This window comes from Sminthopsis crassicaudata, chromosome 1 (assembly GCF_048593235.1).
Source record: "Sminthopsis crassicaudata isolate SCR6 chromosome 1, ASM4859323v1, whole genome shotgun sequence".
Taxonomy (NCBI): Eukaryota; Metazoa; Chordata; class Mammalia; order Dasyuromorphia; family Dasyuridae; genus Sminthopsis; species Sminthopsis crassicaudata.
The window spans coordinates 19,486,339-19,499,455 of record NC_133617.1 but is presented as its reverse complement, the minus strand read 5'-3'; the positions used below and the strand labels follow the sequence as shown (position 1 = coordinate 19,499,455).

General features: G+C 55.5%; 1 protein-coding gene across 1 annotated transcript; it reads right to left on the bottom strand.

The window, feature by feature from the left end:
* Window positions 1–1,902: 1,902 nt before the first annotated feature.
* TMEM119 (transmembrane protein 119) lies at window positions 1,903–12,672 on the bottom strand. The gene is made up of 3 exons (XM_074295864.1): window positions 12,498–12,672; window positions 9,532–9,654; window positions 1,903–3,941 (listed from the first exon to the last, which is right to left on the bottom strand). Exon 3 carries the CDS (start codon window positions 3,913–3,915, stop codon window positions 3,019–3,021), a length of 897 nt encoding a protein of 298 aa, XP_074151965.1. The 5' UTR covers window positions 3,916–3,941; window positions 9,532–9,654; window positions 12,498–12,672; the 3' UTR covers window positions 1,903–3,018.
* Window positions 12,673–13,117: the final 445 nt, after the last annotated feature.

Below are 13,117 nucleotides of genomic sequence, written 5' to 3'. Positions count from 1 at the left end.
ATGTGCTTCTACATACTAGGCCAGGAAAAGAAAAGGCCCTGGTCTCTCCATCACACATATCTGAAAACAAGCTCTTCATACCCTTATAGGAAGGGTAGAATATTGTGTATGCTCTAAACCAGGGGTTCTCAAACTACGGCCTGTGGGCCAGATGCCGCGGCTGAGGACCGTTTATGTGCTCACCGGGTTATGGCAAATGGGCTGAGGGGCGGAGACAGAGTGTGAACTTTTGTTTTTACTATCGTCCGGCCCTCCAAGAGTTTGAGGGATGGTGAACTGGCCCCCTATTTAAAAAGTTTGAGGACCACTGCTCTAAACACTCAACCATCATGGGCCAGGACCCCTATTACATTGTATTTCTATGTTCCTACGATCTTTGAGGTCCCTTCCAGATACAAATCTATGATGCTATGATTCCCAGTGTGCCCAAGGGGCCTAATGAGAGTGACATTTCTATCTTATTTTGGGGCTCATATCCCAGTTTTGTTACTAACTGGCCATGTGAGCTCTGGGCAATCTGTAAAAGGAGAGGGATGCCTTATTTCATGGCATCCCTGCTATTTCAAATATCTCCCATAAGCAAACCAGATATGAGGGGATCCAGTCATCAGCTAATGGCTTCCTGTCATCCCATTGTCCCTATAGTTCCCACAAGGGACAGGCAGGAGGCCTCTCCAGGAGTTTAAATCTCTCTGTGTCACTTCCATTCTTTGACTCTTGCTCAGATCTCTGGGGTCAAGCAGCTCTGGCCTCTGGGGTCAAGTGGAGAAAGGCTAATTCCCTCCTTCAAAGGAAAAGAGGGATGGAAAAGACTCCATTTTCCTGGCCCCCACTCCCTGTCTACTTTATGCAAGTAACACAAAACTCCCATGAGGCCCCGGGGCTGGGCAGAGCCCACAGCTGCCTTCCTCTCCTCTGCTGCACATTGATGAGGAATGGTATGGAACAGGGGATGAGAAGCTTCCCCAACAACAACCAGAGTCGGGGCCCTGAATGCCACCCCAGGCTGGAAAACTATTTGACTCAGAAGGTTCCATTTTTGAGGTTTGATCTGTCTGTCCAGACATCTTTCTGAAAGTTAAGCCAGAGCCAGAGGCTGCCTCACTTTCCTGCAGTGTAGAGGCAGTGGGGAGAATCCCACTGTTCCAGAGGACACTGTGTCATGGTGAAATGCAAAACCAAGGCCTGTTTGGGCCAGACCCAGCGTCCAGGAGAGTCACATGATCTCAGAGAGAGCCACATCCCCTCCCTTCCCTCTTGTGTCCCATGCCGGATTGCTAGAAGGCTCCCGACACATCTGGGTCTCATCTGGAACTCTCCAGAGACCCCCAAGGACAAGGAAAAACCAGAGGAAAAGAATCACCCAGAAGGCAGCCGCCTGCCTTTGAGGGTCTGTGGGTGCCTAAGCAGGGCCTGCAGAGGCTGGGGTCTGAGGGGATGTGGGAGAGGGCCCTGCCTCTGCTGGCTATTGTAGGAAAAAAAACCCTGGACTTAGAGATGCAGAGTTGGTTTGAATTTTGGCTCTGTTCCTTATTACCCAGTCACCCAACTATTCTGAGCATGTTTGCTCATCTATAAAATGGAGAAGTTAGCTGATTTCTTAGGGGCCTTCTAGCTCCCAATCAATGAGCCAAGTCCACTTAGGTAGCTCTAAATCTTGGGAAGTTTTTCCATCAGCCAACCTTCAGTTTTCCTCTTGGGACCCCGCTTTGTCCTTTCCGTCCCAGGCCCCAGACTCTGTGACCAAGTCCTGGATCTGCCAGTCAAAGCCACCGGAGGCTGAAATCTCCTCGCTCTCCCTTCCAGGCTCTCCTCCTTCCTGAAGCTTCACCACCCCCCCTCCCTCCACCCCTCTAGGCTTTGACAACTAGGACCCAAAGAAAGGCAGCCTCACAAGGTGGATCGCACCAGAGCAGTTTTATTAGAATGTATCATCGTTATTATTGCTAGATGGAGCAGTGCGCTCCTTCTTGTCCTTACTAAAAGGGTACCAGGAGGCCTGGAGGATGCTGGTGTGGGGAGCTCCTGCTCCTCATCCCCAGAGCAGCGGTCCCGCGATCCGGCCCCAATCTGAGAGACGTGTTGGCAGTGAAGCTCTAATGGGCGGGTAAGGGTAACCCATCCTGAAGCCCGTGGGACAGACATAAGTGATTACAAAAGGAGGAGAGAGACCCTTCGGCCTGCCTTTTTTAGTTTAAATGGAGGAGACTCCCTCGTTGGGTCAGACCGTCTCCTTTGTACCAGTCATAGCTTTGGGAAGAGGAAGGTCACTGACATCCATTACAGGCTTGAGGCCCGGTACCCAGTTCCAGCCGTCCCCCAGGCCCTGCCTCAGGTGGTTTCCTGAGCCAGAGAGTCGTGTCTCTCCTCGGCGAACCTCCAAGTTCAGGGTACAGGTTCCTGCTTCCAGGATCCTAAGGGCCTTCAAGCAAACCTCTCAGGGGAAACGAAGGAACCCCTAATCCTTTGCTCCAGCAGTGACATCCTCCATCCTCCTGTTCCTCCCTCCATCCGGGGAAAGCCTCCGGAAGGCCCTTAGCTCTTATCAGAAGCCACCAGGGTCTAGCCCCAGATGGCAGTGCCAGGAGGAAGGACAAAGAAGGGGACCAGCAGAAAGTCGCTCCCCTTCATCCCCTGTTTCCTATGCCCTGCCCCCCCACGGAAAGATGGAGCCCCCAAGTGAATGATCAGGGCCCATGGCAAGCTGCCTGGAGTGCAGCTAAAAGGTGGAGTCTGCAGAGAAGGGGTTGGACCTTTATGTTGTGGGGGCTCGGACTCGGCGCAGTCTGACTCTGGGTGGGCTCTGGAGGCTCCGGAGGAAGTCCTTTCTGGGGCTGCTTGGATGGAAGCAGAGTGGAGAGTTGGGTCTCCTGGATAGTTTGGGATGGACGTTCAGGGCTCTGGGGAACAGGTCGGCTGAGATGTCCCCCAGCCGCAGGCAGACTCCCAGGGCCAGCCCAGCCTGGTCTAGGTGGTCGGGGAGCAGAGTCTGGAGGCCAGCTGGGCTTCAGGCCAGGTTCACTGAAGGCCGCTGGCTTGCTCGACCTCTGGAGAGGGACTGCCGCAGGCACAAGGACCCTCGGGGACGGGGAGAACGGCGGCTTCCCCAGCTTCTTGTGGCAATGAGGGAGCGCCCTCCCGCTCACCATGGTCCAGCCCAACGGCCGGCGGCTCCTCTGCCGTGGCCTCGGCCCCTGACGGACGACTCGGCTCAGCAGCCTCCCCGGAGGCGGCCTCTGGCTTCTCTTTGGGGCCCCCCTGGCCTCGGGCTTCCTCCTCAGCACCCTCATCCTCATCCTTCTTTCTTCCCTCCTTCTCCTCCATCTTGACTCCGTCCCCGTTGGCCAAGGGCCCCTTGGTTGGAGACTTGAGATTCTGAGTGGCGGCCAGGATGTCCGCCTGGAGCTGGCGGGAGGCGTCTACTGCAGCGTCGTCCGGGCGGGCATCGGGGGCCTTGTCGGGAACCTCGCTGAAGGCCCGGGTGCCCCCGGTCCTGTCACTCTGGTCCACATACTTCTTCTTGGGGAAGGAGGACGGGTAGTAGGCGGAGGCCTTGTGCTTCTGCTGGACGATGACGGCCGCACAGATGATGAACAGGAGCAGGAAGACCAGGGACCCCACCACGGCGATGAGCAGCATGTACTCCCTGAAGAAGTCCACAATCCCGTCCAGGAAGTTGGTGGGAGGCGAGGGCCCTGCCATCGGCGTGGGCCGGGGCCCCACCGAGGTGGGGCTGAGGGCCGGGGTCCGGGGTGGGGGGAGGCTGGGGGAGGAAGCCGAAGACCCCTCCAGCTCCCCGCTGCCCCCGCTGTCCTCCAGGACGGCGGCCTGGACCAGCACCGAGTGGGCCGGGGTGACCGGGGCCCTCAGGAGGGGCAGGAGCAACAGGAGGATGCCGGTCACCAACGGGGCCATTTTCTCAGTGGGCGTAGTGAGGAGATCTGTGGGAAATAGGAGAAGGTATTAGACCAGGTGCTTTTATTTCATTCAAGATGCATCGTGGCCCTAGAGTCAGAGCTGGGTTCGAATCCCACAATTATTCCTTACTAGCTCAGAGAGTGATTTTCCCTGCCTAGATTTTACAACATTGTAGACATGGATGTGGGGGAAGAAGATGAAGAATGAACGATGGAGTTGAAGAAACGGAAAGTAACCAGATTAACAACCTTGAGCTGAATGGGAATTTAAAGGTCATCTACCCTAATTCCCTTCCCATTTTACAGATGGGGATACTGAGGTCCAGAGAATTTAAAATGGCTGGGCAGTAAATAACAGAGCTCAGATGTGAATTTGGGTCCCCTGACTTCAAATCCGGTGCTCTACCTGCAGCCTCGGGTTCCTCCTGTATAAAATGAGGGAACTCCAGGCCCCAATTTGGAACTGGGCAAGTTAAAGGAACTGGCCACTGGTGTTCGTGGGGATTGGAACCAGGTCCTCCCATGGCAGATCTCTGAAATCCCCCCCCCCCAGTGCAACATCTGTGGGCATGGCCCGAGGTCAGGAGGCCGGCTCACCACAGCCTCGAGCCCTACGGAGTCCCCTCGCTTCCACCAAGACCCGGATTTCCCCGAGCTGACAGGGCTGACCTTCCTCACCCCGGGCAGGGCTCTGCCCTCCAAGGCTCAGATCTTCACCCGCCCTTCTCAGCTGCCCAGGCTCAGCCAGCCAGTGCCTTGCTCAGGGTCACAGAACAAGGAAGGGCCAGAGGCTGGAGCTTGGCTGCCTTGGTGCCCGGGGCATGGGCTCCAGGGGCGAGGCTGGAAAATCTGCTTTGTTTCATTCATCTCTAACAGACTCAGAGCACAAGGCCCCCCACAGTCCAGGGGCCAAAGCTTTTAACACTGAATCCAGTCACCCATTAGTCACAGTGCCACTGAATGCCAGCATGGGGCAGCTGGAAACTGGGTTGGGGATTTAAAAGGCTCTGAGTTCAAATCCCGTCATCGCTATTTTCTAATTACGTGACTTTGGCTGAGTCACTTCAGTTCAGCTGAATAAACATTTATTAAATGCCTACTGGATACCAGGCCTTATTCTAAACCCTGGGGATACAAATGAAGACAAAAATAATCCCGTCCCTGAAGGAGCTCACAATCTAATGTACATGTGCACAAATTGTTTTTATACAAAAATGTATAAATAACTATGAACAAGAAGATATCAAATGCTGAAGATATTCGGGGGGGGACTAGCTTGGTTGGGAGGGGGAGGGAACAAGAAAGTGGGGTTTGAGCTGAGCCCTGAAGGAAGCCAGAGCAGTAAGAGCCTGTAGGGAAGGGAGACGACATTCTAGGCAGTGGGTACGGCCAGTGCCAAGCCTCGGTGACAGGGGAAAAGCGGGAGCTTAACTGCCAAGAAGAGGTGCTTGTTTGGTCTTCGAGGTAATAGGGAGTCATTGATGGTTATTGAATGGGAGATGACATGGCTAGACCCCCACGCGCTTCAGGGAAACCATTTCAGCTCTAAATTGGGGACCTGATGATCCCTCATTTGATTATGGGAAGAAATCAAGGTTGGGTGAGAGCAGGGTCACACCACTTGGAAGTCCCTAAGAGGGAAGGGGAAGCAGCTTCAAGTCAGGAAAACCTGAGTTCAAATCCAGCCTCAGACTCTTTCTAGCTGGGCAATTAATTCACTCTGTTTGCCTCAGTTTCCCCATTTGTAAAATGAGCTGGAGGAAGGAAACCACAAACCGCTCCAGTTTCTTTGCCGAGAAAACCCCCAAAGGGGCTCACTCACAAAGAGTTGGACACAGTGGAAAAATGATTTTTTAAAAAGAGCGTGAGGCAAGACGACTTTGGGCCAATTAGCGTACCTCCCTGGCCCTGGGTTTACTCTGCATGAAAAAGGGGATAATGGCCTCCATCCAGCCTGTATGAGTCTGAAAGCTTGGCTCGGAAGCCTCTACGGGTCCGGAGGCTCGGGCCTTTGCAGAGCCTGGCTGGTGGGGGCCCAATAAGCCCACGTGGGCTGAGGGATGGCTGGATTACGTGGATGTGTATGAGAAGAGCTTAGAAATCCCGTGTGTTTGAAGTGCTCTGGAACAGTGTGGAAGGGAAACCTGTAGGGGAATCCTACGGGGAAAATCTCGCAAAAGTGGCTGGTATTGCAGGAAGCAGAGCAGGACAAAAATGCCCTTCGCCGAGTAACTGCTGCCCGCAGCTGGACCTCAGTTTCCTCATCTTTGAATTAGGGACAGACGTTCAGACGAGATCAAGGAAATGTGTTTGAAGACGGACCCAGTGCTGTCCACAGAGAGCAAGGGCCTTCCTGTCCTGTGCTCTGCTGAGGGACAGACGAGGGAAAGGAGGGAGGTGGCTCAAGGGGAAGCGTTCCCCGGCTCCGGCTGGCCCAGCCACCGGGGCACAGAAATGCCCGCTTGGCACGCCTGGCTCCACGGGGCTGCCAGCCAGAGCCGTGCCCTGGAATCTGACCACGGCCCAAAGCTCCAAAAGGCACAGTCAGCCCTTTGCAAGGGAGAGGGCTGCCCCCCACCCCCCGCCCGGGATCGCTACCCCACCTACCACAGTGCTTTCTGAGGGTACCACAGGCTGCCCAGAATACCAGGCTCCAGTGGGAGGGAGCCAAGCCCCAGGGCTCCAGGGGCAGGGAGCAACCTCGAGTTAATGGTGAGGGGGCCGCAGTCCTAGAATAGACACTGTCAGGGCTGGGAGAGACCTGAAGGATCAGAGATGGGAGGGACGTGGGGTAGGGAATATCAGGTCTAGGAGAGACCTTAGAACAGGGGATGTCAGAGCTGGGAGGGAGCTTAGAACAGGGGATGACAGAGCTGGGAGAGGCCTTAGAACAGGGTATGTCAGAGCTAGGAGGGAGCTTAGAACAGGGGATGTCAGGGCTGGGAGGGAGCTTAGAACAGGGGATGTCAGGGCTGGGAGGGAATGTCAGAGCTGAGAGGGGCTTAGAACAGGGAACACGTGCATTCTGGGGCATCCTTCCTTTAAAATGCAAGCCCCCCACTTCTGTCTGCCCATCCAAGTCTGAACCCTCCCTGACTGCCCCCTCAGCCTTTATTCTCCTTCGAGCTCCCCCCTCTCCCTCCGAGGACCTCCCCCTTCATTCTCTGTTCACTCTGGGCCACGTTCTATTTCCTCATGGCTCCCTTGAGCTTCTTGCTTCCCCACCCAGACCGTGAGCTCCCCGAGGACCGAGACAGTGTCCTCCCAGCAATGGGCACCCGATGTCTGCTCTAAGGGCGCTTGCGGGTGACTGGCTGGGGGACAGTCGGGTCAGAGCGTTTCTGGTTTTCATGTCTTCCAAGAGGCTCGAAGCAAACCCTATTTTTAATCAGCCCCCCCATTCGAACTCCACCTCCTTCCCCAGGAACTGAAACCTGGGCCCAGCCCCCACTGCTCTGAGATTCCGGGGGGGGGGGGGCTGGGGGCCCTGTTCTGTCTGCGCCTTGCCCCCACCCCCATCATGGCCTGAGATCCAGCCTTCTTCCCCATGGGTCTCCCTTCTGAAAACAATTTTGTAGGAAAAGCCCACAAACGTCTCGGGCTCCCGGGCTATTGCAGAATGCCGTTCCCCCAGCATGACGTGGGTCAGAGCAGATGAGAACCAGATGATCTAGCTCCTCTAGCTCCCGCCCACACGGCGGCTGGGCGGCTGCTCTGGGCACAAGCCCCCCCCCCCCGTACCAAGGCCCGTCTGCAGATTCCTGGCTTTGGGGTGGGAACCAAGACAGTTCCAAGAGCCCAGTCTGCCTGGGGCACCGGGGAGAGGGGAGACCCCAGTGGGGCGGAGCGGGGGCTGGGAAAGCAGCTAGAGGGGTGAGCCCGACTTCTAGTCCAGAATGGATTAATTGACTGCATAAGGGTGTCTGAGATCCTGGGAGTCTAGAATTCCAAGATTCTATGATTTCCGAGATCCAAAGTCCTGGGCATCCAAGTGGCACAGTGCATGGAACAGTGGGCCTGACGTCAGGAAGCCCCGAGTTCTAATGCAGCCTCAGACACTCGCTAGCTGTGTGACCCTGGGCAAGTCACTTCTCCCTCTTTACCTCACTTTCCTCATCTGTAAAATGAGCTGGGACAAGGAATTGGTGGTTTTCTTTGCCAAGAAAACCTCAAATTGGGTCAAGAAGAGTTGGACGGTACTAAACAACAAGATTTTTTCTAATTTAGTGATTGTATCTAAGACTCTAAATTTCTTTCATTATAAAAATCAAGTTCCAAAACTCTGATTCAGCAAGTGTATGGAACTGACTCCAAGACAGTATGATTTGGGCAGCTAGGTGGCGCAGTGGATAGAGCACCAGCCCTAAAATCAGGAGGACCTGAGTTCAAATATGACCTCAGACATTTAACACTCCCTAACTGTGTGTGTGACCCTGGGCAAGTCACTTAACCTTAATTGCCTCAGTGGGGGAAAAAAAGAAAGTATGATTCTACTATTCACTAATTATTCAATTGGGTGATTGTAAAATGATGTTTCTTCTCTAATTCAATGATTATATGATTCCTAGATTCTAGGATTCATAAATTCATTATTGTGGGACTCTAAGATTCTCTGATTCCTAGTTTCTGATTCAAAGATCATCTCATGTGATTTTTATATGAGTCTCATAATCTTTGTTCTAAGAATCTGCTTTCCCATAATTCAATGATTCCTGAATTCCATGATTCGTTTGCGGGATGTTGTGGTTCACTAGAAAGAGTTCTGGATTGGGAACAGCAGTTTAAAACCCGGCTCTGATTTTAGTCTCTGTGTAATCTTAAGCAAGCCACTCTGGGGCCTGTTATCTCAGTTGTGAAATGCAGGATTTGGGCTCAATGATCCCAAAGCTCTAAGCCTGTGATTCCGTGATTCAAAAAGCGACTTAGTGCCGGCCCTCAAGAGTTTGGGGATTCTTCGATACCTTCTGTCTGGGCAGAGAGCTTCTCTCCAGAGGCCCCCTCCTCATCTGGATTCTCTTCATTATCATCACTATTCTCCTAAGTAAATGGATGTGCACATGTATCCTCCGGCCCATCAACAATCATCCAGGGAGACGAACCCCAGGAGAGAGGGACATTTTCATTAGCGGCTTGGAAATGTTCATGTCTGTATTAAAAGTACCTTGGCTCCCACCTGCTGCTGAAACATCCTCAGCAGAATACAAGAGTATGGTTTGTTCTGTAACCAGGAGACCTCTCACAAGGGAGGCTATGACTTTGAGGAGGTCTGAGACAGGGAGGGAACCTGGACTGACCCCAGGATGCTGACACCTCTTGTTCTAAGCTCCCTCCCAGCTCTGACATCCCCTGTTCTAAGCCCCCTCCCACATCTCATGGTCTCGCAGTTCTTTAAACAGGATCATCTTCTCCTCCTACAGGAGGCCAAGGGTCCCTTCCACAGTGACTGGAGGGAATGGCGTTCTGAAGCAATAAATGTGGGGAAGAAAATGGGAAGAAGAAACAGACCTTTTCTCATCTCTCGACTGAGGGTCCACGTGCCTTCACCTCCCAATCCCCACTCATCTCTCAATAATCAACTTATAAAATTTTCCACCATTCTGCTTTCGCTCCTTACCTCCTTTGGGATTTTGGGCCCGTCACTTCCTGGATCTTGGACTCAGTTTCTCCAGCTGAGAAAGTAGCCGCTGAGCCAGAGACCCTCCAGTGGTCCTTCCCGGCCTAAAAGTCTGGTGATTTCCTGAGAACAGAGATCTGACTGTAAATAATTCAGTCCCATTTCGCATGTCCCTCTGGGGGACAGGTTTTCCCCCAACGTCAGGTCCTGTCTTCATCATTTTTAGAAACCGTCCTAGGGAAAATCCATCCCCAGCTCCCCTGAGAAGCAGGATGGCTGGCCCATCACTCGCTGAGGATTCTGGGTCTCAGCCTCTGGTGCCTGGGCAAGGGCAGCTTGCTTGTGCCCCAGCCCCAAGACATACAGATTCCAAAGCCCCCTGCTCATAGAATTTAAGGGCAGAAGGGAGTTTACAGGGTGCCTCGTCTAGCCCCCATCAGCTTCATGATAAGGGAACCAAGGCAGAGAGAGAGAGAGAGAGAGAGAGAGAGAGAGAGAGAGAGAGAGAGAGAGAGACAGAGACAGAGACAGAGACAGGGGGGGGGAGGGAGGGAGAGACACACACACAGACACAAAGAGATACAGAGACAAAGAGGGACAGAGACAGAAAGAGGAAGAAACAGAAACAGAGAAATAGAAGAGAGACAAGAGAGAGACAGGGGGAGAGAGAGAGAGAAAGAAACAGAAAAGAGAGAGACAAAGACAAACAGACAAACACAGAGAGGTACACAGAGAGAGGAGGCAGAAACAGACATAGAGAGACAGGGGAGAGACAAAAAGAAACCCAGAGAGAGACATACAGAGAGAGACAGAGATACAGACAGACAGACAGAGAGACAGAGACAGACAGACAAAGGAGAGAGAGAGAGAGAGAGAGAGAGAGAGAGAGAGAGAGAGAGAGAGAGAGAGAGACAGAGAGACAGAGAGAGACAGAGAGACAGAGAGAGACAGAGACACAGAGAGAGAGAGAGAAGAGAGAGACAGAGAGAGAGAGAAGAGAGAGACAGAGAGACAGAGAGAGACAGAGAGAGAGACAGAGAGAGGCATGAAAGTCAGAGAGAAAGAGACAAAGACACAAAGGAGAGAAAGCAGCAGAGAGGAGAGACAGAGACAGAGACAGAAAGAGAAGAGACAGACAGAGAGAAAGACAGAGAGAGAGACAGAGAGAGAGACATAGAGAGAAAGAGACACAGAGAGCGAGCTTTTCTAAGGTTACCCAGGAGATTCAAGAGCTGAGACCTACCCCGTCCCTCACCCTCTAGAGGGATCCCCCCATGCCAGAGGCTGGGCTGTCTCCTAGTCGTTCTCAGTGGTTTTCTCCCAGCAGCCTCTCTTCCTTGGGGTCTGTTCTCACACAGCCTGTCTGTTCCCAATCTCTCCTCCGCCCAGCTGCCCAGCAGATGCTCTTAGGGGCCCCCTCTGCCCCCCAATTTCTAACTCGGGAAACTGCCCCCCTGTTGCCTCTGCCGCCCCACCCCCTGGCATTTAAAGCTCTTGGTCTGCGCCACCTTCCAGGTGATTTGGTCTTTTCCCCTCAGGGTTCCGGCCCCCTCCTGCTTCCTGTGCGCCCCATGTCCCTCTCCCACCTCCGAATCTTTGTCTAGCCTGCCTCCCAGGCGGAAGGCACCCCTCTGAAGCCAAGGCCTCTTGGACGCTGGCCCTCGCTTTCTTCGGGGCTTTAACTCGGGGAGTTCCTGAGGCCCCTCCCTGATTTTCTCACTTGTAGCTGCACCCCTGCCCTCCCCCATTGCGCCCTGTGTTTTCTGTGCGCACCCCCACCCCAGCTCAGTGCCGACACCTCATAGGCTAAAGGAACAGTTATATATAAAAGAAATCCTTGCTTAGACTAAGTTATGAGTATGCAGATTATGCAAATGTGCCCCTCCCCTCCCGGGAGAGCCCCAAGGAGCTCCCCTGGCGCCCTGGAGAGCAGAGACTGGCCAGGGGTCTTCTCGGGCCGTCGGGCGGAGGCGAGGGGGGAAGGAGACGGGAAGGGGCCCACACACACAAAACCTGGTTTCAATTAAGGGAGAAGCGCAGACGGAGTCTGGCGGCGAGACTCGGGTTGCACAGCCTCCCAGTTCCCAGCGCCCATTTGGGGCCTTCTGACCCCTTCCCCCTCTGGCCAAGGGCTCCCCAGCCCCCTTTCCAGCCCCCCAACGGCGGAGGAGAGGAGGTAGGAGGGGGCGTGCCTCCTGAGGAAAGAAAAAGGAGCTAAAGGGTCCCCCAATCCCCCTAGACGATCGGCCTCGGTTTGACGGACTTGGGGACCAAGGAGCCCCCCCCCCCCCGTGGCCACCTCTGGGGACATGCCAGGGGACAAAGCTGCAGCGCGAGCCCCCAAGCTTCTGCAGCCACGCGAGCAATCACGCTGGACCCGCTGGGGCCCACGGGGGACACCCCGACCCACGCAGATTCATACAGCCCCAGATAAAACACAAACACCCACACAAATTCGGGGGCGTGGGGGCCGGGGAGGGAGAGGGACAGAAGTCTGAGACTTCGGGGAGCAGCGGGAAGTTAGGGGTGCAGTCCCAGGGATCCCCTTCCGTACGCCCGCGAGCGCCCCCGAGCCCCAGCAGCCCCTGGGAGCCCCAGCCGCCCCGCACCCGCGGGCGCCCCCGAGCCCCAGCAGCCCCCGGGAGCCCCAGCCGCCCCGCACCCGCGGGCGCCCCCGAGCCCCAGCAGCTCAGCCCAGCTCCCCCGCCCCCATGTGCCGCCGGGACCGCAAAGCCCCCCGTGTCACCCACCGAGCCCCGCTCAGAGGCCGGGCTCCCCGCTGGGAAAGGCCGCTCAAGTTCAAAGTGCCAGTCCCAGGGCAGCGGGAGGAGGCGGGGAGGGGACGCGGGGCAGGGGAGGCTGGTCTCCGGCCGTGGCGAGCCTCGGGGAGGATGGGAGAGCCCCGGACCTCCCCCCCCTCCCCCAGCCCGGAGCCGGACCCCCCTGGCCGGAAAGCCCAGACTCACCCGCGAGCGGCAGAGGGCGCGGTGGGGATGCGGGACCCCTGGGCCGGAGCCGGGGAAGAGGCAGCTTGGTGGAGCCCCGGCCCTCGCCCCTGTGGCCCGGCCCTCCTGCCCGCCTGCCTCCAGCTCCAGAATGAGGCCAGCCCCGCAGCTTGCTTTCATTAAACTAGTTTCAAGTGGGGACAGGCAGGGCTGGGGGAGGGGAGGGGGCAACGGGTGGGAGGGGCTGAGGGAGGAGGGACTGAGGGCTGAGCCAGCAGGGGCCACACGCGCGCACACACACGCAAGTGGGGAGGGGGAGGGGGCTGTCCGCCGCCGCGCGAGTTTCTGCTTCCCTCTCTACGGGCTTCGCTGCGGAGCAAAGTTTCCTTGAGGCAGGAGGTCGCGGGGAAAGCGGGGGGAGGGGGGAAGGAAGAGTTCCTGGGACCCCATAAAGAACGGGGGACCTGGGGAACCCCAAGAAAGAAGGGAAAATCACCCATTCTGGGCTTGCCTCAGTATTTCCATGGTGGGAGGGGAGGGGCAAGACACAGGAGAATGAGAGGAGACACAGAGAGACAGAGACAGAGACAGAGAGACACAGAAAGAGACAGAAAGACAGAGACAGAGACAGAGAGACAAAA

Bases quoted from the DNA above. Each gene is read 5' to 3' on its own strand.
- TMEM119 (XM_074295864.1), bottom strand. From the start codon at position 3,915: ATGGCCCCGTTGGTGACCGGCATCCTCCTGTTGCTCCTGCCCCTCCTG.